Source organism: Gekko japonicus, unplaced genomic scaffold, assembly GCF_001447785.1.
Source record: "Gekko japonicus isolate JY-2015 unplaced genomic scaffold, Gekko_japonicus_V1.1 scaffold1886, whole genome shotgun sequence".
NCBI classification, from domain to species: Eukaryota; Metazoa; Chordata; class Lepidosauria; order Squamata; family Gekkonidae; genus Gekko; species Gekko japonicus.
The window spans coordinates 108,731-132,999 of record NW_015168104.1 but is presented as its reverse complement, the minus strand read 5'-3'; the positions used below and the strand labels follow the sequence as shown (position 1 = coordinate 132,999).

Below are 24,269 nucleotides of genomic sequence, written 5' to 3'. Positions count from 1 at the left end.
TGGTCTGATCCAGCAGGGCTCTTCTTATGTTCTTACGAAGGCCTCGGCCTCTCTGCCCTGTTGTTGGCCCTCCAGAGGAACTGGTTGGCCACTGTGTGAGACAGGATGCTGGACTAGGCGGATCACAGATCTGATCCAGCAGGGAGGGAAAGAAGGAGGGAGGAGGGAAGGAGGGAGAGGGAGGGAAGGAGGAAGAAAGAGGAGGAGGGAGGGAGGGAGAGGGGGAGGGAGGGAGAGAGAGAGAGGTAAACTGACTCATGAGTTGGCTGAAGATGATGCCCTTTGGGGAATGTAACATAGTATGGCAAAGGAGCCAGTGTGGTTAGATTGCTAGACTTTGATCTGGGAGACCTGAGTTCAGATCCTCACCCTTTCATGGAATCTCGCTGGGTAGACCTTGGCCAATCATTCTCTCAGTGTAACCTACCCCAAAGGGTTGTTGTGAGGATAAGACGAAGGAAGGGAGAGTGAAGTGCAGCTGCCCCAGGAAAAAGGGCTGGATTAAAAAAAAATTGCCTCTATCCTATTTAATAAAAAATTTCAGCACAATCCAGCCAATCAGAAACACCGATTCCAGTGTGGGGCTTTCGCCCATCAACGTCATTGGCCACTTCTTCTGATGTCTCCTGTGAAGAACAGGCTTAACGGTCCCATGGAAATCAATGAGACCGAGAAGCATTTGGCTTTGGCAGGGCTTTTTTTGTAGAAAAAGCCCAGCAGGAACTCATTAGCATATTAGGCCACACCCAACAGCAAAAACATATTAGCATATTAGGCCACACCCCTGACAGCACAGATCATTAGCGTATTAGGCCACACCCCACATGTTACCAGAAGTGTGGTCATCCAACCACACCCACCTTTTGCTTCTTATTCTGTTTACTTTGTTGTCAAAACCCTGGGCTTTTTTTGCAGCAGGAACTCCTTTGCATGTTAGGCCACACACCCCTATTGTAGCCAATCCTGATGAGTTTCTGCTGTTGGGTGTGGCCTATTATGCTAAGGAGTTCCTGCTGGGCGTGGCCAAATTGGGAGCCAGACGGAACTTCGTTCCTGTGCGTTCCTGCCCCAAAATAGCCCTGGGCTTTGGCAAGATCGTGTCTGATGTTGATCCTCTAAAGTTCAATTAGCTACAGTTTTGTTGTGTCAGTGAAGGTGTTTGTACTCAACAGGAGCCGGTTTGGTGTAGTGGTTAGGAGCGCGGACTCTAATCTGGGAGAACCGGGTTTGATCCCCCACTCCTCCACTTGCAGCTGCTGGATGACCTTGGGCAAGCCATAGTTCTGGCACAGCTGTTCTTGAAAAAGAGCAGTTTCTTTCAGAGCTCTCTCGGCCCCACCTACCCTCACAGGGTGTCTGTTGTGGGGAGTTTGTAAGCCGCTCTGAGACTCCTTTGGGTAGTGAAGGGCGGGGTATAAATCCAATCTCTTCTTCTTCTCTTCTTCTTAAAAAAAACACAAACATTCGGCAAGTGAACAATCCAAACCATGCACCGAGGAAAGGCTGGATTTTGGAGCTTACATAAATACCCAAACCAAATACATCTATGTACCATCATACACATCATTGGTTCAACCGTTTTTGCTATTGGACATAAACGTATTCAGCAATGTTTGCTATTTGCGGGGAGGGGCAAAGATCTCTGAAGAGTCCGCGATTTTGAGCGGATTTCTTTTGCAAACAAAAGGCGAGAAGCTATGTAGCAAACGGTGAGACCTCCCTGCCTGGTATCACATTCTGTGCTTCTTCTGCACTCCTGGAGATAGAGATGTAAAGGCTTTATGTGAAATGACATGTTGCAAGACAGGTAATGTGGTACCTTCTCCCGGAGCGACCTAATTCTAAAATTAGGCATTGTGAAAGTAGAAGCTGATGGGGGAGGGGGGGGGTCAGGTTCTCTCTCCATCATCTCCTCCCAAAAAGGAAGACCTTTTTTAGAATTAAAAAAACACCTGTAAAGGGAAATCTTCCCTTCCCCTTCCTTGTGTTCTGAACGCACAGCCCTGCCGCAGTGTAGACAATGCTGAGGTGATGAGACAGTGAATGCTCTCCTAACAGAACCCAGGGCTCTTATTATGCAGCAATGAATTATATGTTTTGCTCATCACTCGCTACTGGATCTGCAACGAGAACAAGATCGTATAATTAAATGAGACTCTATGCCTTGCGAGGGGCCTCCACACACTTCAATGAGCTCTTTGTTTAAATACATTCACGCGGGCACGGAAACTGAAGCCGGTGAGGACAGGAAAGAAAACTGTGACAGAAATCAGCCATTATCATAATTTCCCTGTATTTGGTGCGACCTCATTTGGAATACTGTAAGCAATTCTGGTCACCACACCTCAGAAAGGATATTATAGAATTGGAAAACGTGCAGAAAAGAGCCAACTGGAATGATAAAAGGGTTGGAACACTTTCCCTATGAAGAAAGGTTAAAGCGCTTGGGGCTCTTTTGCTTGGAGAAACGACTGAGGGGTGACATGATCGAGGTTTACAAGGCTATGCGTGGGATGGAGCAGGTGAAGAAAGAAGTCCTTTTCTCCCTTTCTCACAAGACAAGAACTCCTTGTGGGCACTCCATGAAATTGCTGAGCAGTCGGGTTAGAACGGATAAAAGGAAGTACTTCTTCAACCAAAGAGTGATTAACACGTGGAACTCACTGCCACAGGAGGTGGTGGCGGCTACAAGTATGGGTGGCTTCAAGAGGGAATTGAATAAGCATATGGAGAAGAGGTCCATCAGTGGCTGTTAGCCACAAGATATAGATAGGAACTCTCGGTCTGGGGCAAGTGATGCTCTGTATTCTTGGTGCTTGGGGGGGGGTCAACAGTGGGAGGGCTTCTAGTGTCCTCCTGGCCCCACTGCTGGACCTCCTGATGGCACCTGGTATTTCTGGCCACTGTGTGACACAGAGTGTTGGACTGGATGGGCCATTGGCCTGGTCCAACACTGGCTTCTCTTCTGTTCTTATGCATCTCTTTCTAATCCTCAATGCCAGGATTATCTCTTGCACATGTGTTAGGGATGCCAGCATCCCTTGGGCCGGCCCTGGGACGGGAGTCATCCAAGCACTTCTCCCAGTGCTGACTAGAGCTAGGGTTGCCAGGTCCTACCTGGCTGCCAGCAGGGGGTTCCAGGCTCTGCTCTGGAATCTTCTTGTGCGCTGTGATGACATCACCTTGAAGTGACATCATTGTGTTTAGGACGTCGGGGAGGGACGCTCTAGTTTTTGGGCAAAACTCTATGGGTTTTTTGCCTTCGAAACCATGGTTTGCCCAAAAACTAGAAAGTCACACCCCCGACATCCCCAACGTGATGATCTCACGTCTAGGTGACATCATCGCATCTGGGAGGTCACCCAGCAGTGACCCCGCTTGGGGGTTGGCCGTCGCCCATCGCCCATCGGTCTAGGCTGATCCTGCATCGAGCAGCAGGTTGGACTAGATGACCTGTAGGGCCCCTTCCAGCTCTGTGATCCTATGATTCTATAACAGCCGAACAGAGGGCGAAAAATTGCATCGAGCCCTTTCTGTGGCTGCTGGATGCCTGCTCTTCTCCACAGCACTTCTCCTTCTCTCTCCATGGCCAGGCCGGTCCGGTCAAACAGGGAGAGCTGCGAATTCAGATCTGCAGCAATGTTGGAAAGAGAAATAACAAGTCTGGAGACAGCGGCTGTTCTGCATCCATTTGCATGAAGGCGGCGGGCGCCAAACCGCAGCACGCCACGTACGTCGGTTCCAAATGAAGAAACCTTGACTAAGACCCTCGAGCAGACGCACAGCTGACTCAGAAGGAATGAGATTTTAAATGCCATCCTTCGGGCTGAATTTTAAATGCTTCATGAGCATCCAGGGTGGTGATTTCTAGGCTGAACTCTGCAACCGAGTGGACCAGAAAGAGAAACGAAAAAACTGGAATCTCTCCAAAATTTCGTATACCACACGAAAATCCTTGCATCTCTCCAGAGTGCATGCCCATGCTCTTTCTGTTTTCACGTGCTTGCCGTTTAATATTAAGAAGAAAGAAACAGCCTCGGGGAGGTATTCCATAGCTGCTTTTCCAGTGTAGAAAGCAGTTGGATATTTATTACCATGTAGTTGTTTACTCTGTACCTCGACAAAACACACAGCGATCTGGGGAAGCAATGGAGGAGATCCTATTCAGGAACATTTCCTCACACATTGGGGTGGGACAGGGACCGTCTCCCTCTCTCTCCCTGCCTGAACTCTGTCTTCTCCATGCTTGAAGAAGAAGAGGAGATTGGATTGATACCCCACCCTTCCCTACCCGAAGGAGTCTCAGAGCGGTTTACAATCTCCTTTCCCTTCCCACAACAGAAACCCTGTGAGGTAGGCGGGGCTGAGAGAGCTCTTTGGAGGACTGCTGGTGAGAGAAAAGCTCCGAGAGAACTTGTGACAGACCCAAGTTCACACCAGCAGCTGTGTGTGGAGGAGTGGGGAATCAAACCCGGTTCTCCCAGATTAGAGTCCACGCACTTAACCACTGCACCAAACTGGCTCTCACATCTCATTCAACTAGGGTTGCCGGGCCTCCAGCTATAGTTTACCAAGAGAACAAATTACGCTGTGAAAAAGCAATTTCTAACAATTATATATCAATAAAGTGCAAGCTTATCTATCTGATAATTATATTAAAGTTCAACACAATATTATAATAGAAGAAAACTTTATAAAGTAGAACTTTGAACACATGTGTACAGCATGTCTTATGAAATAAATCTTCAACCTACATGTGTACCCTGCCAAAGGACAAAAGACAAGCCACAACAAAATGCAAAACAGACACGTCGAACAAAGTTGCTCAACGTCATACAAAACTCAAAGAGAAATTCAGGCACTGAGATGACTTGTGTTTTTCGTGCTTTTGTCAGGCAATGATTTCAACAGCAGATATATCAATACCTTTCTGTGGCTGATATGACTTTCCAGCAAACTAAGAAGAAGAAGAGATTGGATTTATACCCCGACCTTCACTACCCAAGGAAGTCTCAGGGCGGCTTACAAACTCCTTTCCCTTCCCCTCCCCACAACAGACACTCTGTGAAGTCGGTGGGGCTGAGAGAGCTCTTGACAGAAACTGCTCTTTTTCAAGAACAGCTGTGCCAGAACTATGGCTTGCCCAAGGTCATCCAGTAGGTCCAAGTGGAGGAGTCGGTGGGGCTGAGAGAGCTCTTGACAGAAACTGCTCTTTTTCAAGAACAGCTGTGCCAGAACTATGGCTTGCCCAAGGTCATCCAGTAGGTCCAAGTGGAGGAGTGGGGAATCAAACCCGGTTCTCCCAGATTAGAGTCTGCACTCCTAAAGACTGCACCAAACTGGCTCTCTAGCTAACGTGTCTCCCAGGTAATGTCATGTTTCCAATCTGTTCTAATTTGTTCTCTCGGTATCGGCAGCACTGTGTTCCCTTTTTTACTTATTTCTAGGCCTCCAGCTACGGCAAGAGGCCTTGCGCTGGCACCCCTGGCTGCCCACGAATACTCGGAGCAACGGTGGGAGAATTATTATTTTTTTAAGGTCGGCTTTACCATAGAGTTTCCGACAACTCCTAGAACAACCTGATGTCACTTCTGGATTTCCACGGGAGAAATATCACGGCACACACCGTGCTGTTCCCACCATCTCCACGTCCCCCGAGGTTCTGCAGGAGCCCCTACGGGCAACAGTGTGGCTGCGTCTCCTTGTCTCTCGGATCGGTACCCTGCCGGCACAAGCACTGACCGACGACACCCGGGCTCCTGACAACTTCAGGCCAAAGCTTCCCCCTGCCTTTAACACATCCGTACAGCTGCTGAGCTGAAGTTTCACAGGTATCAACTCACATAAGAAACATAATGATTTCTGTGGAAAACTGCTCTCGTGGCTGTTTTGTGCAGGAGATGAGCGGCCTTGAAAGAGCCAAGACCGGAACTGTTGGACCTGGGAAATGAGGGAGCCGTTCCTGAGAAAGGTTCCTGTCCCACAGCACAGCACCACCAGAAGTGCCCAGCTCCAGAAAGAAGAAGAAGAAGAAGATGAGGAGGAGGAGGAGGAGGAGGAGGAGGAGATTGGATTTATACCCCATGGCCCTTCACTACCTGAAGGAGTCTCAGAGCGGCTCACAAACTCCTTTCCCTTCCCCTCCCCACAACAGACACCTTGTGAGGGAGGTGGGGCTGAGAGAGCTCTTGACAGAAACTGCTCTTTTTCAAGAACAGTTCTTATCAGAACTACGGCTTGCCCAAGGTCATCCAGCCGGGTACAAGTGGAGGAGTGGGGAATCAAACCCGGTTCTCCCAGACTAGAGTCCGCACATTTAACCACTACACCAAACTGGCAAAAGTCTGGTGAAGCCCCACTGGCGGACCTCCTGGTGGCACCTGGGTTTTGCCCACTGAGTAACACAAAGCATTAGACTGGATGGGCCATTGGCTTCTCTTACGTCCTTGAGCTCCTGAGGCAGCGGAGCTCACAGAAAACGTTCTGCTCCGCTAAAGTGTGTGCAAACTGCATGTAGAATCATAGAGTTGGAAGGACTTCCAGAGTCATCTAGTCCAGCCCCCTGCACAATGCAGGAGATTCACAAATACCTCCCCCCCCCATGACCCCTTCTCCATGCCCAGAAGATGGCAGAAAACCTCCAGGACCCCTGGCTAAACTGGCCAGGAGAAAAATTGCTTCTGGACCCCAAATTGAGAGCCAGTCTGGTGTAGTGCTTAAGTGTGTGGACTCTAATCTGGGAGAATTGGGTTTGATTCCCCACGCCTCCACTCCCAACTGCTGGATGACCTTGGGCAAGCCGTAGTTCTGTCAGAGCTGTTCTTGAAAAAGAGCAGTCTCTGTCAGAGCTCTCTCAGCCTCACCCACCTCAGAGGGTGTCTGTTGTGGGAAGAGGAAGAGAAGGAGACGCTGAGTGAAGGGTGGTGTATAAATCCAGTCTCCTCTTCTTCTTTGTGGTAATCAGCATTTCCCTGGGCATGTAAGAAAGGGCCACGAGAATTATGCCCTGATGCAACCCTTCCTGCCCTCCCTCTCATGATCTGCCTAAGTTCACAGAATCAGCATTGCTGTCAGATGGCCATCTAGCCTTTGTTTGAAAAGTAATAGAACCATAGAGTTGGAAGGGACCTCCAGGGTCATCTAGTCCAACCCCCTGCTCAATGCAGGACATTCACAAATACCTCCCCCTCCACACCCGCAGTGACCCAGAAGATGACCAAAAAAACCCTCCTCCAGGATTGCTTCCTGACCCCAGTGTGGCCATCAGCCTTTCCCTGGGCGTGTAAGAAAGGGCCACAAGAACTAAGCACTGAGGCAACCCTTCCTGCCCTCCCTTCTCATGATCCGCCTGAGTTCACAGAATCAGCAGGGCTGCCAGGTGGCCATCTAGCCTCGGTTTGAAAACCTCCAAAGAAGGAAAGCCCGCTACATCACGAGGAGGCCTGTTCCGCTGAGGAACTGCTCTAACTGTCAGGAAGTCCCTGGTCACTAAGGAATATCATCCACACGATAGCAGACCAACAAGCTGATAACAATTCAGGTTCCAAGCGGAATGGAAGAATCCAAACTCCACACAGAGTGGTTAATGCAAGGGAGGAAGCCAAGGCCACAGACTTGACGTCGAGGCATATATATCCCAAAGTTATGACCAGCATACTGTTAAGGAACCGAGCATTTAGAGGAGATGTACCCATTTTATAGATGGGGAACACTGAGGCCGAAAATCTAAACTCCAGAACTATTATACAGCCATGGGATTAAGCACCTAGCAAACATGTATCCTAACTCCCACATACACATATGCGCACCCTCTCACACACTTTTCATACACATAATTAAAGAATCCCAGCCACTTATGCACACTTTCCTTCCTTGAGACACCCTCCACTTCCCTCCCTCCATGCCTCCAGAAGCTGCTATGGCATCCAGCCATTGTAACCCTGCCCTGCACATGAGCCAGTTTTTGCCATGCACGGCAATGTCCCCAGTGTAGCACACCTGGGCCAATATTTTAAAGATCAACATTACTCCAAAGTTAAGATAAGTGGGCAAGAAAACTGGCTTCTTGTCCCGCAACTGTCGGCTCAAGGGCATGGAGAGGCCAGCAGCTGCTGAGTTGAGGAAGGAAGCTGCTTATACTTGATGGTCCCACCACCACCACCACCACCGGTGGTAAGGAGCTTCTCACGGATGGGCCTTTGAAGTAGGGTTTGCCACCAGGCCCGTAGCCACGATTTTGTGGCTTGTGGGGCGAATTTTTTTCTGGTGGGGCTGGAGTTCTCAGTGCAGAAAGAAAAGACATTTAGCCAATAGAAAGCCGTTACCAGGATAGATCTCTAAATTGCGAGCTGTCAGACACTTCCGATGACAGTTCTCAGCTGCTGCAAGTTAATCCCCTTCTGCCAGCCTAAGCAACACTTCTGAGAACAAGCTGGCAGGCGGGGGGTGATGAGTTCTGTAGTCAAGAAAGCTAACACTTAGGCAGAAAAAACTCTCTTACAGGAGACCATTTTCTTGACACAGAGTTAGAAGGGATCCTTGCTCAGTGCAGGAATTAGTCAACTTCAGCACCCCACTCTGCTTAAAGGAGCACATGCCTTTTTAAAATGTTTTTAAAATGATTGACAAAAGCATTTACAGGAGAAATTCTTGTGGGGCTGTGCCTTTAAGAAAGGGGGCAGAGCCCCCCAAAGCCCCGCCATAGTTACAGGCCTGATTCCCAGCTCTGGCTTGGGAAATTCCTAGAGATCTGGGGGCAGTGCCTGGGGAGGGCAGACTTTAGGGAGGGGGCAGAGGATACGATGATGCCACGGAGTCCAGCCTCCAAAGCTGCCGGTCCCTCCAGGGGAACTGATCTCTGTCAACTGAAGATCAGTTAAAATGCCAAGAGAACTCCCTGGAAGTTGGTAACCCTGCTTCTGGGGGTGAGCTTAGTCAGGAGTTCACAGATGAACTTGCCAGGGCAAGCGTCCTCCTCCCTCCTCTGGGAAGTGCAAAGAACCCCAGGAGAACTCAGTTTGGAGCCCGGGGGGAGGGTGGGGGGATTGTCTCCTGCGGGCATCGGAGGCACCTCAAGAGCCTCTGTGAGACGCAGGCAAGAAGAGCCTGTCTCTGCTCCAGCTGCAGGAGGGGAGTGTCCTGCAACCACCCCTTCTGCGTGGCAGCAGCCACCAAGTGTGGACCCCGATATGCGGCTCAGCGCCAAGCTGCATTCAGATCCCTTGGTGTTAAATGAACCACACAGAAGTCTGTTCTGGTATAAGCATAACTGACTCTTTTTGAGATGAGAAGATCTGCTCAGCCCTATTTTTGGCGGGGGGGGGGGGGCGGAGAAGACGCAAGCAGTGCAAGTAGCCCACCGTTTAGAATAGGATCACAGAGTCGGTAGGGACCTCCAGGGTCATCTAGTCCAACCCCCTGTACAAAGCAGGAAATTCACAAATACCTCCCCCTCCACACCCCCAGTGACCCCTGTTCCACACCCAGAAGATGACAAAAAACGCTCCAGGCTGGCCAACCTGGGAACTGCCCAGAGATGCTCTAGGCTCATCCTGCATTCAGCAGGGGGGTGGACTAGATGACCCGGATGGCCACTTCCTGATTCTAGAAACCCAGGTTTTCCATAAGTCTACTTGTTTCTTGAGGTTTGGTTTGGGGGCTCTTCCCATCTGGCAAGACCCCCTTACCTGTTTCTCCCCACTGGGCCTCTTGTGGTTGAGGAGCAGCTCGACGGCCCCCACCACCTCCTTCCGGATGGCGTGAAGCAGCGCGTCCCCGACATACGCGTTGAAGCTCAAGAGGAGCTCGATCAGCTCCAGGTTCTCATTCTCGATGGCGATCAGGAGGGCCGTCCTTCCCAGGGGATCGATGCAATTGATGTTGATCTTGAAGTAGATTTCGGCTTCCTCCAGGGCTTGCTTCACGCTGGCGTAGTCGCCTTTCTCCACGGCGTTCAGATAGGCTTTCTCAGCAGGCGAGAGCTCAGACTCAGCTCGCACGATGCGGAGAGGGATGCGGTCTCTGGAAGGGGCACTGATGCTTCTCTTGTAATAGAACTGGGCCATAGCTCACACCACCCGAAGAATACACCTCTGCAATTCCAAAGAAAAAAAAGGCAAGGAATCAGTCAGTCTCTCATTCCTGGACACAGAATGGTAGGCTGCGATCACACGCAGAATTAGCCGCGCCATAGGCACAAATGCTGGGTGGATTTTAAGGGCGCCATCACATGGGAACATCTGCCAAGTGTCCTGCACCTGTCAGCAACCCGTTTTGCTCCGCCGCAGAAGCTGGGTAAAAAGACACCGGGGAAAGTCTGGTAGCAGACGGATTGCTACGGGCCAGGAACGGACTTTCCCCTGTGTGATCGCTCCAGTGCGCTCCCATGGCACCGGGATGGTCTGATCAAGCCATCCCAACTCCATGCTGTTGTTTCCCCCCCCCACCCCCATTTCGGTATGTGCATCATTGCACACTGCATAGGGAGCACTCGGTGTGGAGATGCAAATCATTGATCCCTCGTTGAAGTGCACTAGAAACATGCGGCAAAAAAAAAAAGATTCATGCACGGTTGCGTCTGATCACACAGTGGCGGGCTGCCCCCGCAGCTCCCAGGGACTGTGTGATCACGCAGATGCGAGTCAAATTCCTCTGGAACAAATAGCCTCGCTTCCCACCCCCCCAGACTATCTCGCACGTGTGACGGCAACCGTAAATTCATAATCACTGTAGCAACCTGTTTCCACCCCCTCCCCCCCAAAAAAAAACAGTGGGTATCCTCTTTGGCAGCAAGAAGATAAAAAGAGGGATGGTCCCACCATATGCTGGAAGTTCATATCAGCCCCTTAAATCAGATGCACAAAGGGCAATTCTGCACTGGCTTTTCGCTTCATTGTTTTACCAAACCCACGATGGAAAAGTAATTCCTGTCTGCATTGCATGTGCTTTCACCTTCTTTGATCATCGGATTTTATGGTACCCTCTACACTGCATGCCACTTTCAGTTTCTTTGATCATTGGGTTTTATGGTACCTTCTGCATAGATTTATGGCCATATATAACCTAACATCAAATAAAACTCGAAAGTGTCCCAGCTTTTAAATGACTCTTATTTGTTCAACATACTGTTAGCTATACAATACATAAAACACAACTGATACACAAATAGGCTAAGGATTTAAAGCCATCTTTGTATTCCTCTAGATGAGAGGACACCTATAGAATAAGGCTACACGTATTCATCATGAATAAAGATATATAAGGCAGTTTGGAGACACTGTTCTGAAGGAGTTCCCGTTGCTGTACAATAAGGCAGTTTAGAGGCACTACTTTATCAACAGAATACCAGAATTTTATTGTGTATATAGCCAAAGGCCATCACAATATGGAATTAGGATAATAAAAAGAAAATAATTCTAATCATACATAGGTAAAACAGCAATTAAAAATAATTTTTGCACCAATAAATACAGACCCCGTTATAAACAGTAAAACACCCCTTTATGGGAGCTCCCAGTGCTGTGCAGTCCTGATGAAGGGACCTTGGAGGATCTGGAGAGTGGGTTGGCTGCAGTTCATCATCCATGGTTTGCCTCGAGCCTTAAGGACCGGATTTACTTGCTTAATGGACGGTTAGAATTCGTGCTTATTAGTCCTTTTTGGAATTGTGAAGTTTTCTCTGGGATTGTAAAGTCGTCTTTAAATCTTTAGCCTATTTGTGTATCAATTGTGTTTTATGTATTGTATCGCTAACAGTATATTGTAATTTAAAAGGTGGAACACTTTGGAGCTTTATTTGATGTTAACTTATACATGGTTTATGCTGATTCATCAAATTCTTGAATTGTTATAGATTTATGGCCATTCAGGGGGGGACTTTGCAGTCAGCACAGCATTTGGCCCGGGGTAGTTTGAATGTGGTTTTGAGTTGCACCTCTTCCTCAGTGTTGAGAAAATGTGGAGCAAGTGCCAGATGCGGAATCTCCCAAAGTGTTCACTAGACATGTGGGGAGCTTAGGTCAAGAACCATGCAAAGAGCTAATCCAGGGGATCCTCTGCCTGAAACACAAAACACGTTGGTGCAAATCAACGTGGGAGTCATGAGGTCCCTGGTCTTCTGAGGTGTGGTGGCTACAACATATGGTTGTGCTTGTTTCGGTACTCGGGCAATGCCACCCTAACTAAGCCCAGGATGTTGGGGCACTGCTGAAGCGCTCACGGCACCAGGGTAGCTGGTCTGTACCCTATCCTCTCTCAGCAAAGTACAGACGTTTTCAGACAGATCACAAGATGCAGAAAGTTTGTCCCGACAATTGCCAACACCCACTAATTGTCCCTGTGCTATCCATCTATGTCCCTGCGCTATCCATCCGTGAAGGCCTCCATCCGACATGTGCCTCTCCTTGTCCACTCCACCCTCTCCCTCGGACAGCATGCAACAAGGGAAGGAACCACCCTCGGCATTAGCCCTCGTCATGATATGCCTAATACAGGCTCTGCCACGATCATCCTCCACGGAGCTCCGCAGAAAGGAGCTTTGAGTCCCCTCCTGAAAATCTGTACCCTTTAAGACCAGAGGTGTCGAACTAATTTGTTATGAGGGCCAGATCAGACATGAATGTAGCTTTGTCGGGCCAGGCCACGTGTGTCATAAAACGTAAGGCCGGGTACCGGAGATGTAAACTTCATAAAGGACACAGGCAACTGCATTAGCAATATTATTATTTTTTTACTCAAAACACCACCAAAAGCAATTGATTCCCAGGAGTGAAAGCAACTGATTTACTGTGGAACCCACAAAGGTCCCAATAAATGTATTTAATCATAGGCAAGACAAGGTTGTTCCCCCCCCCAAAGGGATACCATTAAAAGAGGGGGGATCTTACGTTTCCGTACAAATTAGCTACTTCTTGTATATAGAGCACTTTTAGGAGATGAGTCAGCATCCTTGCAAGTAAATAAAGTAGTTTTTCAGCACACACACCATATGACCAGCCTTAGCCAGTTTGGTGTAGTGGTTAAGTGTGCGGACTCTAATCTGGGAGAACCGGGTTTGATTCCCCACTCCTCCACTTGCACCTGGCTGGGTGACCTTGGGCAAGCCGTGGTTCTGATAAGAGCTGTTCTTGAAAAAGAGCCATTTCTGTCAAGAGCTCTCTCAGCCCCACCTCCCTCACAGGGTGTCTGTTGTGGGGAGGGGAAGGGAAAGGAGTTTGTAAGCCGCTCTGAGACTCCAAGTGAAGGGCGGGGGATCAATCCAATCTCTTCTTCTTCTTCTTCTTAGGAGCCAAGCACAGCTACAATCTGTCTGTCACTCGTAGTTTCCTCTCTTCCCCATCCTGCCTCTAAGGATCTTGCGGAGATGCAGCGGACTCCCCCCCTCCACCACCAACCCCGTGAGGTGGGCCAGGCGACAGGATCCTGGCTCAGGAGGAGGGGGGGGGGTCTCAACCTGGCTCTCCCAGATCCTCCCGCCCCCGGTTCTCATCCCTCCAGCATTTCCCACAGAAGAGATGGGGCTGAGGGGAAGGCCTGACAGGGGGGGACGTTTCCGAAAATTCCAGGAGGTGCTTTTTGCCCTCCCGCTTGCCCGGCCACTTTCCCCTCACTGGCTGAGAACAGGTGGGTGGGAGAAGGGAGGTTGCCGTCCTCCACCTGCCCCAACATTCTCTGCAGCTATTCGGACGTGTGGCGGTGACATCAGAGCCCCTTTCCCCCTTCACTCTCCACTCGGTTCCGTGGCCGGGAGGTCTCTCCCCTCAGAGTGGCATGCGCAAGACAGCCCAGTCGCCTCCCCGATCCACGTGACGCCCTTCCTCCTCCTCTCTTCCCTGATAGCCCCATCCCTCCGTCGGCTAACTGACATTTCGCATGCTCACTCTCACCAACCCCCCCTTCCACAGTCGCCATTTGAAAAAACATGAAGCTGATTGGTGCGGCGGTGGCAGCGCTGGTCACTTGGTTCTGCACCCCCCCTGCAGTGGCTTTGCCAATGCCCACCTGTGGTCAGATGAAGCGGGAAGGAAAAAGAACACTACAGCTGTAATTTCAGGGGATCCCCAGATCCTACCTGGAGGTTGGCACCCCTGGCTTAATCCCAGAAGGCTTTATGGCTTCTTACAAGGCACGGAAGACCCCCAACAGTAGAACAACAGCACGAGAGCACACAACTCAGAATTAGCAGGAAGCCTCCCTGTCACCTCCTTAATCGCTGCTTGAAGAAACGCACTCCTGAGGGAAAGGCGAGCGAGGGGTTCGAATCTCACCAAGGGCGACAGGGAAAAATTCGGCTCTTGGCCAGCAGTACAACTGAAGGAAAAGGAAGGAACAGCCGCCTTATCCCACACGCTGCAGAGCGTTCCTCTAACCACACACCCGCTGGAATCGCAAGGAAAAGACACAGGGCGATTGGAAGTCCCCGGTAGCTCTGGTGTGGAACCCGGTCTGGTGATGACGGCATAGAAAAGCGCATTGTGCAGACTTTGACATGCCTGAAGTCCCTGATTCAAGCCGAAGCCTTCAATGAGTCTGGCTACCACCCAGCCCTTGAAGGAGGCACAGCAGAAATTGTGCACTTTCAGATATCCAGTCGCTAGGAATGGAGCCGCGCCTGATCGCCTCCTGCTCCCTCCTCCAGGGATGGAAGTCGTGAAGAGGGAGAATTTCCCGCCAAGTAAGGTTTTCTTCAGGGGGGGGGGGGGGGGGGGGAGTGCTAGAACTCAAGAGGGAAATGAAGTTTTCAATCTGTATACTGAAAACTCATGAACTTTTAAACATTTTTAAAAATAATGTTGTCGAAGAGCTTCCGGAACTCCATTCTGGCACGTCCCCCTCGGAAAAAAGTCCTCGGCTCCAGTTTCACTGCAAAACCTGCACTGCAGAATCAGAGTTGCAGAAGTCTAAAAATCAAGATTTTCTGACTCAACATCAAATTCATTTTGGCCCTAAAATTCGCAGATCTTTTATTAAAATACTGTAAACAATCTATTTTTAGAAACCCCAGCTGGTAGCTGTTGATAGATTTAGGTAGGTAACTGTGTTGGTCTGAAGCAGACGAACAAAGTTTAAGTCCAGTGTAGGGTTGCCAAGTCGATCTTCGCCGGGAGCAGGGGGCTCCCGGCCGGCGTCTGGTGCACGCCGCATGCACATCACCCGGAAGTGGCGTGATGATGCGAGGCACGCTGGGGGCAGGGCTACGGCCATACAAGGGAAAACCATAGGTCGGGGAGGAGTTCCCCCTGGGGCCCGATCCGGTGGCGCTGGGGAACGGGCCTCTGGGGCGGGGGTTTCCCCGCCCCCCCGGGGGGACTTGGGAAGCCTAGTCCAGTGGCACCTTTAAGACCAACAAAGTTTTATCCTGTGTATAAGTTTTCAAGTGCATGCTGATAAGTTCAGATACATCTGCATGCACACGAAAGCTAATACGCAGAATAAAACTTTGTTGGTCTTACCTTCAAATAATATATCTTTTACTTCAAATAAGCTGGCAATTTACTTAAGACTGAGGACTAAAATCTAAACATTGGTGATGCCACGGCACAAAAAGAGTTGGCACTGGAGGGTTTTAAACCAAAGCAAATTAAGGTCTAGACCAGTGATGGTGAACCTTTTAGAGACCGAGTGCCCAAACTGCAACCCAAAACCCACTTATTTATCGCAAAGTGCCAACACGGCAATTTAACCTGAATGCTGAGGTTTTAAGTTTAGAAAAAACAACCCATACATTAACATAAGATGATCCAAACAAAGTAAGGAAAGCAATCCAAAATGCTTTCATTTACTTAAAATTATTTGGCGGAGAATTCCAGACTTTAATGACAGTCTGGGCCTGGCTGGGGCGATGGCACGCGTGCCCACTGAGAGGGCTCCGAGTGCCGCCTCTGGCACCCGTGCCATAGGTTTGCCACCACTGGTCTATACCTAGCTAGCCACAGTTAATGAAGTGCCAGATTGCAAGCAAACCAATTTAGCACTCCAAAGTGTAATTTGCAGACGGATGTGCCAGTTAGGGTGTGTGTGTGTGGGGGGGGGGGATTATGTGCATTGCACATAATGAGGAAAATTTTACATATTGGCAATTTTTCAGAAGTGGCTTCATTCCAACCTACTCGTTTTTGGAAAGAAATCCAACTTTTGCATACAAGTAGAAAACGGCTGGCAACAGAATGTCACATGTTTCGTTAACCATATTAACGAAAACGATCCCTTTGAGCAGCTGGTCAGACTTTTTGGTGCCAAAAATGTAGCTGTAAATTTTCTGACATTTCCCTTCCAATATTAAAGGGATATTATTTCTAGTTGTACAGACGGTTAAACAACTTTGCATAATACATCAACCGTTAAATAACTTACTCCAGGCTGGCATTTGATACCTGTTAAAATCAGGCCTGTGCCTACAGTGGGGCATCTCGGGGCTTACTAACAAGGCCCCATGACTTCCCATCCGGGAAGCCGGGTATTCCCTTAATTTGATTAGCCAGTGCCCCTTAAGAAATTTAAATTAGCCTTAAGAAATCGGCTTTCTACCATCTTCGGCTGATTAGGCAGTTGGTTCCCTTCCTCGACCACAATAACCTGGCGGTAGTGATCCATGAGATGGTCACCTCAAGATTAGACTACTGTAACACACTGTACATGGTGCTGCCCTTGTCACAAATTCGGGAGCTGCAGCTAGTGTAGAATGCTCCTCCTCCTCCTCTACTTCTTCTTTTTCAGAGAGCATTACAGTCGGGATCTCAAAGTCGACCGACCCTCCTGGGTCCCAAGGAGGCCAGGCTTGCTACTACCAGGTCCAGGGCCTTCTCAGTGGCGGCTCCATACTGGTGGAACGAGCTCCCGGAAGAGATCAGGGCCCTGTGGGACCTTTTACAGTTCTGCAGGGCCTGCAAGACGGAGCTCTTTCACCAGGCTTTCAACGAAGGAGCTGCCGCCACTATTACCACCAACAATCTCAGTTACAGAGCCCTGGCCCTTGGCTTTGACATCTAGCCTGTGCCGCTGCTCGTATTAGGAAGATCATTGAGCAGAGTAATTGCTAGACCTTTGTGTGCACTCTTACAGTACGCCATATTAAGCAACTGATTAAACATCGTCAGCACTTTATGAATTATTTACGAGTTATTAATAATTGAACTCTTTTTTAGATGATTTTATGTGGATCTTAATGGTTATTTAGGTATCAACCAGTGTAAGCCGCCCTGAGCCTGCTTTTGCGGGAAGGGTGGGGTACAAATAAAAAATCCTGGTTAAGATACATTAGAAGGCCAAACTTTCACGAGAGAGATCTGTCCCTTTCTAAATAGACAAACTCTTCCTTTCAAATGCATGGGTTTTTTGCCGTTACTCTAAATCAGCAGGTCTGTTGGAAAGTGATCCAATTAGTGCCATACCCAAGGTGGGGACGGCAGCCCAAGCCTACTGACTGGCGGCAGCCGTAGCATGAGCTGGGATCTCCGGTGTCTGGCAAGGTAAGGACAGCTGATCACCTCGGCTTCCCGCCTGCTCAGTGCTCCACAGACACCCTCTCCAAACCACACTGTTTATCCATTTGACGCAACCCCCCCAAATACTATTTACCTGCCAAAACAGGATGACTCACACACATCGGCACCATCTCTGTCTAGCCGCAGTTATGTGCGATCAGAACGTGTGCATGCTGAACTAAACATTGCATCGATCTTATGGTTGCCATGAGCAGTCAGACAGCAGCTGCGAGCTCCCTGTGGGAGCTCACTTTCACAGCACCGCAGGGCCCCAATTCAGATTAAGCCTGAAGCGTGGGGGGGGGGATGGGTTCAGGCAGGGCTCTTTTTGTAGCAAGAACTCCTTTGCATATTAGGTGACACACCCCTAATGTAGCCAATCCTCCAAGAGCTTACAGTAGCCCCTGTAAGAAGAGCTCTGTAAGCTCTTGGAGGATTGGCTACATTAGGGGTGTGTGGCCTAATATGCAAAGGAGTTCCTGCTACAAAAAGAGCCCACCATCTTCCTGATCCCACCAGGGGCATGATTTGCACCACTGGAAGGCTGGATGTGGTAGGGAACTGGGAGTCCTAACATGAGTCCCCAAGGCCCGTCGATCCGTCTTTATTGCGTCAGCCAATAAGCCATAGCAAATGACAATGATTCCATCAAAATAAAAACAAACAAAAAAGCCATACATGCTCACAGGTGTCACACGTACCCCACCTCCCGGAGGAACCGCAGAGGCCTCAGACTTGCGGGAGAGAAGGAGGCTACGTCACCACCCTCTGCTCTCCTTTGGCAGGACAGACAATATGCACTCTCTCTCTGCTTGTCCGCTCTCACGTCGCCTGTGCCTCCTCCTCCTCCTCGGCCCCTGCTTTTGGTCCTCTTTTTATTCCCTCCCTCTTCATGTCACCTGTCTCCCCTTGTGCTGCAACCTCCACCCCTCCCCTGGGCCCCACCCCCTCCTCTTATGCCAGGACATAAGAGCCGTGGGCATGGCGTCTTCCCTGCTCGCTCGCTCTCGGCCCGATGGTTGTGCGGACTCTGCGCTTCTCCCTCCCCAAGCTGCTCTGGGCCGTGGGCGGGCTCTCTGGGCCATGGACTGGCCCAGCGCGGTTCCCTCTTTTTCTCCGGGGGCTTCCTTCCCCATGGCATGTTACTCGTCTGGGGTGGTGTTGTCCTGAATATCCGTTGGCGTCCCGTCGGGGCTTGGGGGACTTCGCAGCGTCGGGGTCGGTCACCCCTGCCCTCCTGTGAGTGCCATGGGGGTCGGGAAATGGGGGGTCGGGGGCATCAGAGTCCCGAGCGGTGGCGGCCATCCCTGGGGAGGCTCACCCTCAGGACAACAGGAAAAATTAAAATGCATAATGATTAGGGTCGCCAGGTTTTCAGTGCGCACACACTGCGATGACATCACCCAGAAGTGACATCGTCACTCAGGGCACGTTGCGGGAGGGATGCTCTAGCATTTGAGAAAAAACCACTGGTAACCTGGAGGTGACATCATCGCGCAGGACACCTTGCACGGGGGACACTCTAGCATCTGCAAACAAACTCTATGGTTACCATAGAGTTCCCCCCCCTCAAATGCTAGAGCGTCCCCCCGCAACGTGCCCTATGTGACGATATCACTTTTGGGTGACGTCATCGCGTTGTGTGCGCACCGAAAACTCCTGGACTTGAAGATGGACCAAGTGATGTCTGGGTGATGTCATTGTGCCGGGCACGATGGCACGGATGGATCTCTTTGGAGGTGGGGTTCCCCCCACCAACCAGCTGGGCAATGGCGAATTGGGCCCCCCAAAAGTGGGTAAACCCTGGCGGGGGAATGGCAACCCTAGTAATGATAGTTTAAAAGCGCTGAAAACAAAACCACCTTATGATCACAATGGCTAATGATGACCCAGAGCAGAGCCGCTAGTGTGCAGGTCAACCATGCTTACGTCAGCATGCCTCATTGCTAAGGTTGCCAGCTCTGGGTTGGGAAATTCCTGGAGATTTGGGGAATGGGGCCTGGGGAGGTTGGGGAGAGACTTCAGGGAGATACAAGGCCACAGAGTTCACCCTCCAAAGCAGCCATTTTCTCCAGGGGAACTGATTTCTGTAACCTGGAGACCAGCTGTAATTCCTGAAGATCTCCAGCTGCCACCTGGAGGCTGGCAACCTTGCTCACCACACTATGTTTATCTAGGATGGCCACAGCAAACCTTGCCATTCGGAAGGCAATGACTGTAACCCTCTCTGACAGTAGTAATACTAATTTATCCTGATCTGATGTTCCTGGGAAACCAGACCGTAATGGTCCTGGAAAAAAACCCTTTTATGCTCAGCCTCAAATCTCGGACGCTAGAATGTGACATGGAACAATTCCTCAATGCACTTACACTTCACGGGAGCAGATTCTGTCATTACAGAGAATCCCATTGAAGCGGCCTTCTAAAACTGTAAGTGGTAGAATATCTAGGCGTGCCTTAGTTTTAAAAGCCTTTCTGTAATCATAAATTCATTATCTGGATAAACATACGGAGCAGAGGTCCATGAGCGGCCATTTGCCACAAGGTCTAGATGGAACACTCTGTGTCTGGGGCAGTGATGCTCTGTATACTTGGTGCTTGGGGGGGGCAACAATGGGAGGGCTTCTGGGGTTCTGGCCCTGCTGGTGGACCTCCTGACGGCTCCTGGGTTTTGGCCAATGTGTGATACAGAGTGTTGGACTGGATGGGCCACTGGCCTGATCCAACATGGCTCCTCTGATGTTCCTATAGGGAGCAGAGGTCCACGAGTGGCTATTTGCCACAAGGTCTAGATCAGTGGTTCTCAACCTGTGGGTCATGACCCCTTTGGGGGTTGAACGACCCTTTCACAGGGGTCGCCTAAGACCATTGGAAAATTTGTAACAATGAAAATACATCCTGCATATCAGATATTTACATTACGATTCACAACAGTAGCAAAATTACAGTTATGAAGTAGCAACGAAAATAATTTTATGGTTGGGGGTCACCACAACATGAGGAACTGTATTAAAGGGTCACGGCATTAGGAAGGTTGAGAACCACTGGCCTAGATGGAACACTCTATGTCTGGGGCAGTGATGCTCTGTATTCTTGATGTTTGGGGGCAACAGTGGGAGGGCTTCTGGAGTTCTGGCCCCACTAGTGGACCTCCTGAGGGCACCTGGATTTTGTCCATTGGATAACACATTGGATGGGCCATTGGCCTAAGAACATAAGAGAAGCCATATTGGATCAAGCCAAAGGCCCATCCAGTCCAACACTTCTCTCAGGCTGGTCCCACTGTAACAAAGCTTATTACACGTACAGATCTTTGTGCAGAATGTAATTTTTCAAAATTCCCACCACACTGTCGTTTTTCTTCTCTGCTTTGGCCATGCAGATTCACACAGACATGTTTTGTTTTCATAATTTACTACGCCAGTATCTGCTTCAAACACTGCGGCTGAAGTTTAAACACATTTAAAGGTTGCATCTGTTCAGCCGGCAGAACAGTATGGCAAGCCCTGGGCAGCACACAGGGGGCCAACGGGCCTGGAGGAAAATATCCTGTCACTTTAGTAGAGGCCTTAATGCAGGGGTGTCAAACATGCGGCCCAGGGGCCAGATCAGGCCCCCGGAGGGCTTCCATCTGGCCCGCAGTGGAACTGGCCATCTCTTGCTTCCAGTTCTGCTGGTGTTGCTGCATCATAGCTTGCTCCGCCAGACTCTCTTAATCGCTCAGCCATTTCATGTTTTAACCTGGGTCCTAGACTCAGAACTCTGAGCGTGAGATTTCTGTGGTGAATGTCAATAAATCAAAAGTAGGGTTGCAGCTTAAAGAGTTAATATTTTAAGCAAGTTTTTATTTTAAGTAAAAAATAAATCTTTGTGTTTGTATCCTTTATAAAGTTTCTATCTCCACTACCTGGCATCACATTTTATGACACACATGGCCCAGCCCAACAAGGTCTCATTTATGTCAGATCCGGCCCTCATAACAAATGAGTTCGACACCCCTGCCTTAATGTGTGGAAATGGCAGTTGAAGCATTTCATGGTAAAAACAAAAAACAACCCCCCCTCAAGCCATTAAGCCTCTATTAAAGGGGCAGGACTCTCTAGGCCAGTTGGCAACTCTGTAGAGTATATGTAGTCTACACAAGGAAAAGCCAGCATGATGTAATCACTGAAAGAGTGGAATTAGGATCTGGAAAACCTGGGTTTGAAGCCCTACTTTACCACAGAAGCTTGCTGGGAACCTTGGGTCAATCACAAACTCTCAGCCTAACCTGTCTCACAGGGTTGTTGTGAGAATAAAATGGAGGGGAGGAGAATGATTTGGGTCCCCAAAGCTGGGGAGGGAGGACCATTTGCCTGCCTCCAGGCAAGGACGAAATGAGTTCTACAGCTTTCACTAGTTTAACTTTGCCGCCTCGTATTAGGGACAGCGCAACTTCTCTCGCACTCATATGGCCACACAGTCTTTGGTCAAGATTAATCCTACCGTGCCAGATGCTTTAACCTTTTCTCCATAGAGAAAGTACTCCAGCCCCTTTAACATTTTGCCTGCCCTTTTCAGGAACGCTTATCCCTTAGGACTGACCTTCTCCATGAGAACTTCGCAAACAGCTTCTGCAAAACACAGCTTGAAAATGGCCACCCGAGCGATGCAGTCACTGAGGACTGAACTACATGTTACAAAAGTACGTGCGCCCACCTCAGGGACTCTCTTGGCCACATTGCAGCTGAGCTGCAACTTCCCAATGGGAACTCCTTTTAAAAGTGTTGTGGTGGCCCCATTATGATGATGAAGAAGAAGAAGAAGAAGAAGAGATTGGATTTATACCCCGCCCTTCACTCAGAGTCTCAGAGTGGCTCACAAACTCCTTTCCCTTCCCCTCCCCACAACAGACACCCGGTGAGGTAGGCAGGGCTGAGAGAGCTCTTGACAGAACTGTCCTTGAGAGAACAGCTCTGACAGAACTATGGCTTGCCCAAGGTCATCCAGCAGGTGCAAGTGGAGGAGTGGGGAATCAAACCCGGTTCTCCCAGATTAGAGTCTGTGCACTTAACCACTACACCAAACTGTGATGCACGGGGAACTGAAATGGCTACTCGCCTCATGAAGGTGCTCCACGTACACTGAAATCACACTCCCGGCACCATTTCGGCTCAGGAAAATGGTGTGTGGGGGAAGGTGGGACCCCTTCCTCCCATAGCACCGTCCCAGTCCAAATCAGCCTCTCACAATGCTTTTAAATAGAGTTGCCACCAGAGCTACAATATGGCAGGTTCGTATAGGCTGTAATATGTAGTTTTGCCATCTGCTTGAGGAAAAGCAAGGCCCAAAAGGCCTGGGCCTCTTTCAACATCACATTGCTCATGACTGTGTGACCACAGAGGAAGGGTGTTGAGGCTGGTGACCGTGGGAGGCGGGTTCATACAAAGACCATTTCCACACTAGTGAAATTCCCCACACTGACATTTTTAAAACTGCACATTATGTGACATTTTCCGCAGTAGATTTTTCCTCACCAGACACAAACCCGAAGTTTTCTCCTTCTTACCCTGTGTTTTTGGAACCCTCCGTTTTAGCGAGTTCCAAAAACACGGGGTAAGAATGGTGGCTCAAGTGGTTAAGATGCTGAACTGCAGGCTGTGGAAGGTCAGTAGTTCAGCAGTTCGAGACCTGAGTTGCCGCATGACGGAGTGAGCTCCCGTCTCTAGTTCCAGCTCCTGCCAACCTAGCAGTTCGAAAGCAAGAAATTGCAAGTAGATAAATAGGTACCACGTCAGTGGGAAGGTAACAGCGTTCCGTGCGCCTTGGTGTTTAGTCATGCCGGCCACATGACCACGGAAACGTCTTCGCACAGCGCTGGCTCTTCGGCTTTGAAACGGAGATGAGCACCGCAATCCTAGAGTCGGATTCGACTGGCTTTCGAGCAAGGGAACCTTTACCTTTAAGAAGGAGAAAACTTCGGGTTTGCGCCTGGTGAGGAAAAATCTACTGCGGAAAATTTCACATAATGCGCAGTTTGAAAAACGTCAATGTGGGGAATTTCACTACTGCGGAAATAATTGAAGACTGGCCTTGAGAGGGGCGGCTGGGAGAGCATCTGCCATCATCTGTTCCCATACCAAAATCAGAACGCCTACATGCCCCAAACAAATAGAGTCCATAGTCCCACTAGAACTGAAGCCCAAAATACTTGAAGGGCTGTCATCTAGGGGATGGTGCAGAGTTGTTTTCTGTTGCCCCAGAAGGTCGGACCAGAACCAACGGGTTGACATTAAATCAGAAGAGTTTTCGGCTAAACATTAGGAAGAACTTCCTGCCAGTTAGAGCGGTTCCTCAGTGGAACAGGCTTCCTCGGGAGGTGGTGGGCTCTCCTTCCTTGGAGGTTTTCAAGCAGAGGCTAGATGGCCACCTGACAGCCCTGCTGATTGTGTGAACTGAGGCAGATCACGAAAAGGGAGGGCAGGAAGGGTTGCCTCAGTGCTTAGTTCTCGTGGCCCAGGGAAATGCTGATGGCCACTTTGGGGGTCAGGAAGCAATCCTGGAGAGTTTTTTTGTCATCTTCTGGGACGTGGAACAGGGGTCACTGCGGGTGTGGAGGGGGAGGTATTTGTGAATGTCCTGCATTGTGCAGGGGGTTAGACTAGATGACCCTGGAGGTCCCTTCCAACTCTATGATTCTATGATTCTATTACTTTTAATGTGTGCCTGCCTGATTCTAAGGGCATGGAATATAAACTTTGCCAGGGCCGGAGTTACACTTTTATCATTTCTGGACAAAAGATATGGCCA

General features: G+C 49.6%; 1 protein-coding gene across 1 annotated transcript in view; it reads right to left on the bottom strand.

The window, feature by feature from the left end:
- The window catches only part of TRPC4 (transient receptor potential cation channel, subfamily C, member 4), a 128,547-nt gene extending 118,483 nt beyond the window's left edge, over nucleotides 1-10,064 (bottom strand). The window contains exon 1 of the mRNA XM_015414800.1: nucleotides 9,687-10,064. Coding sequence (XP_015270286.1) covers nucleotides 9,687-10,064 — 378 coding nt within the window. The remainder of the gene's footprint in view (nucleotides 1-9,686) is intronic.
- Nucleotides 10,065-24,269: the final 14,205 nt, after the last annotated feature.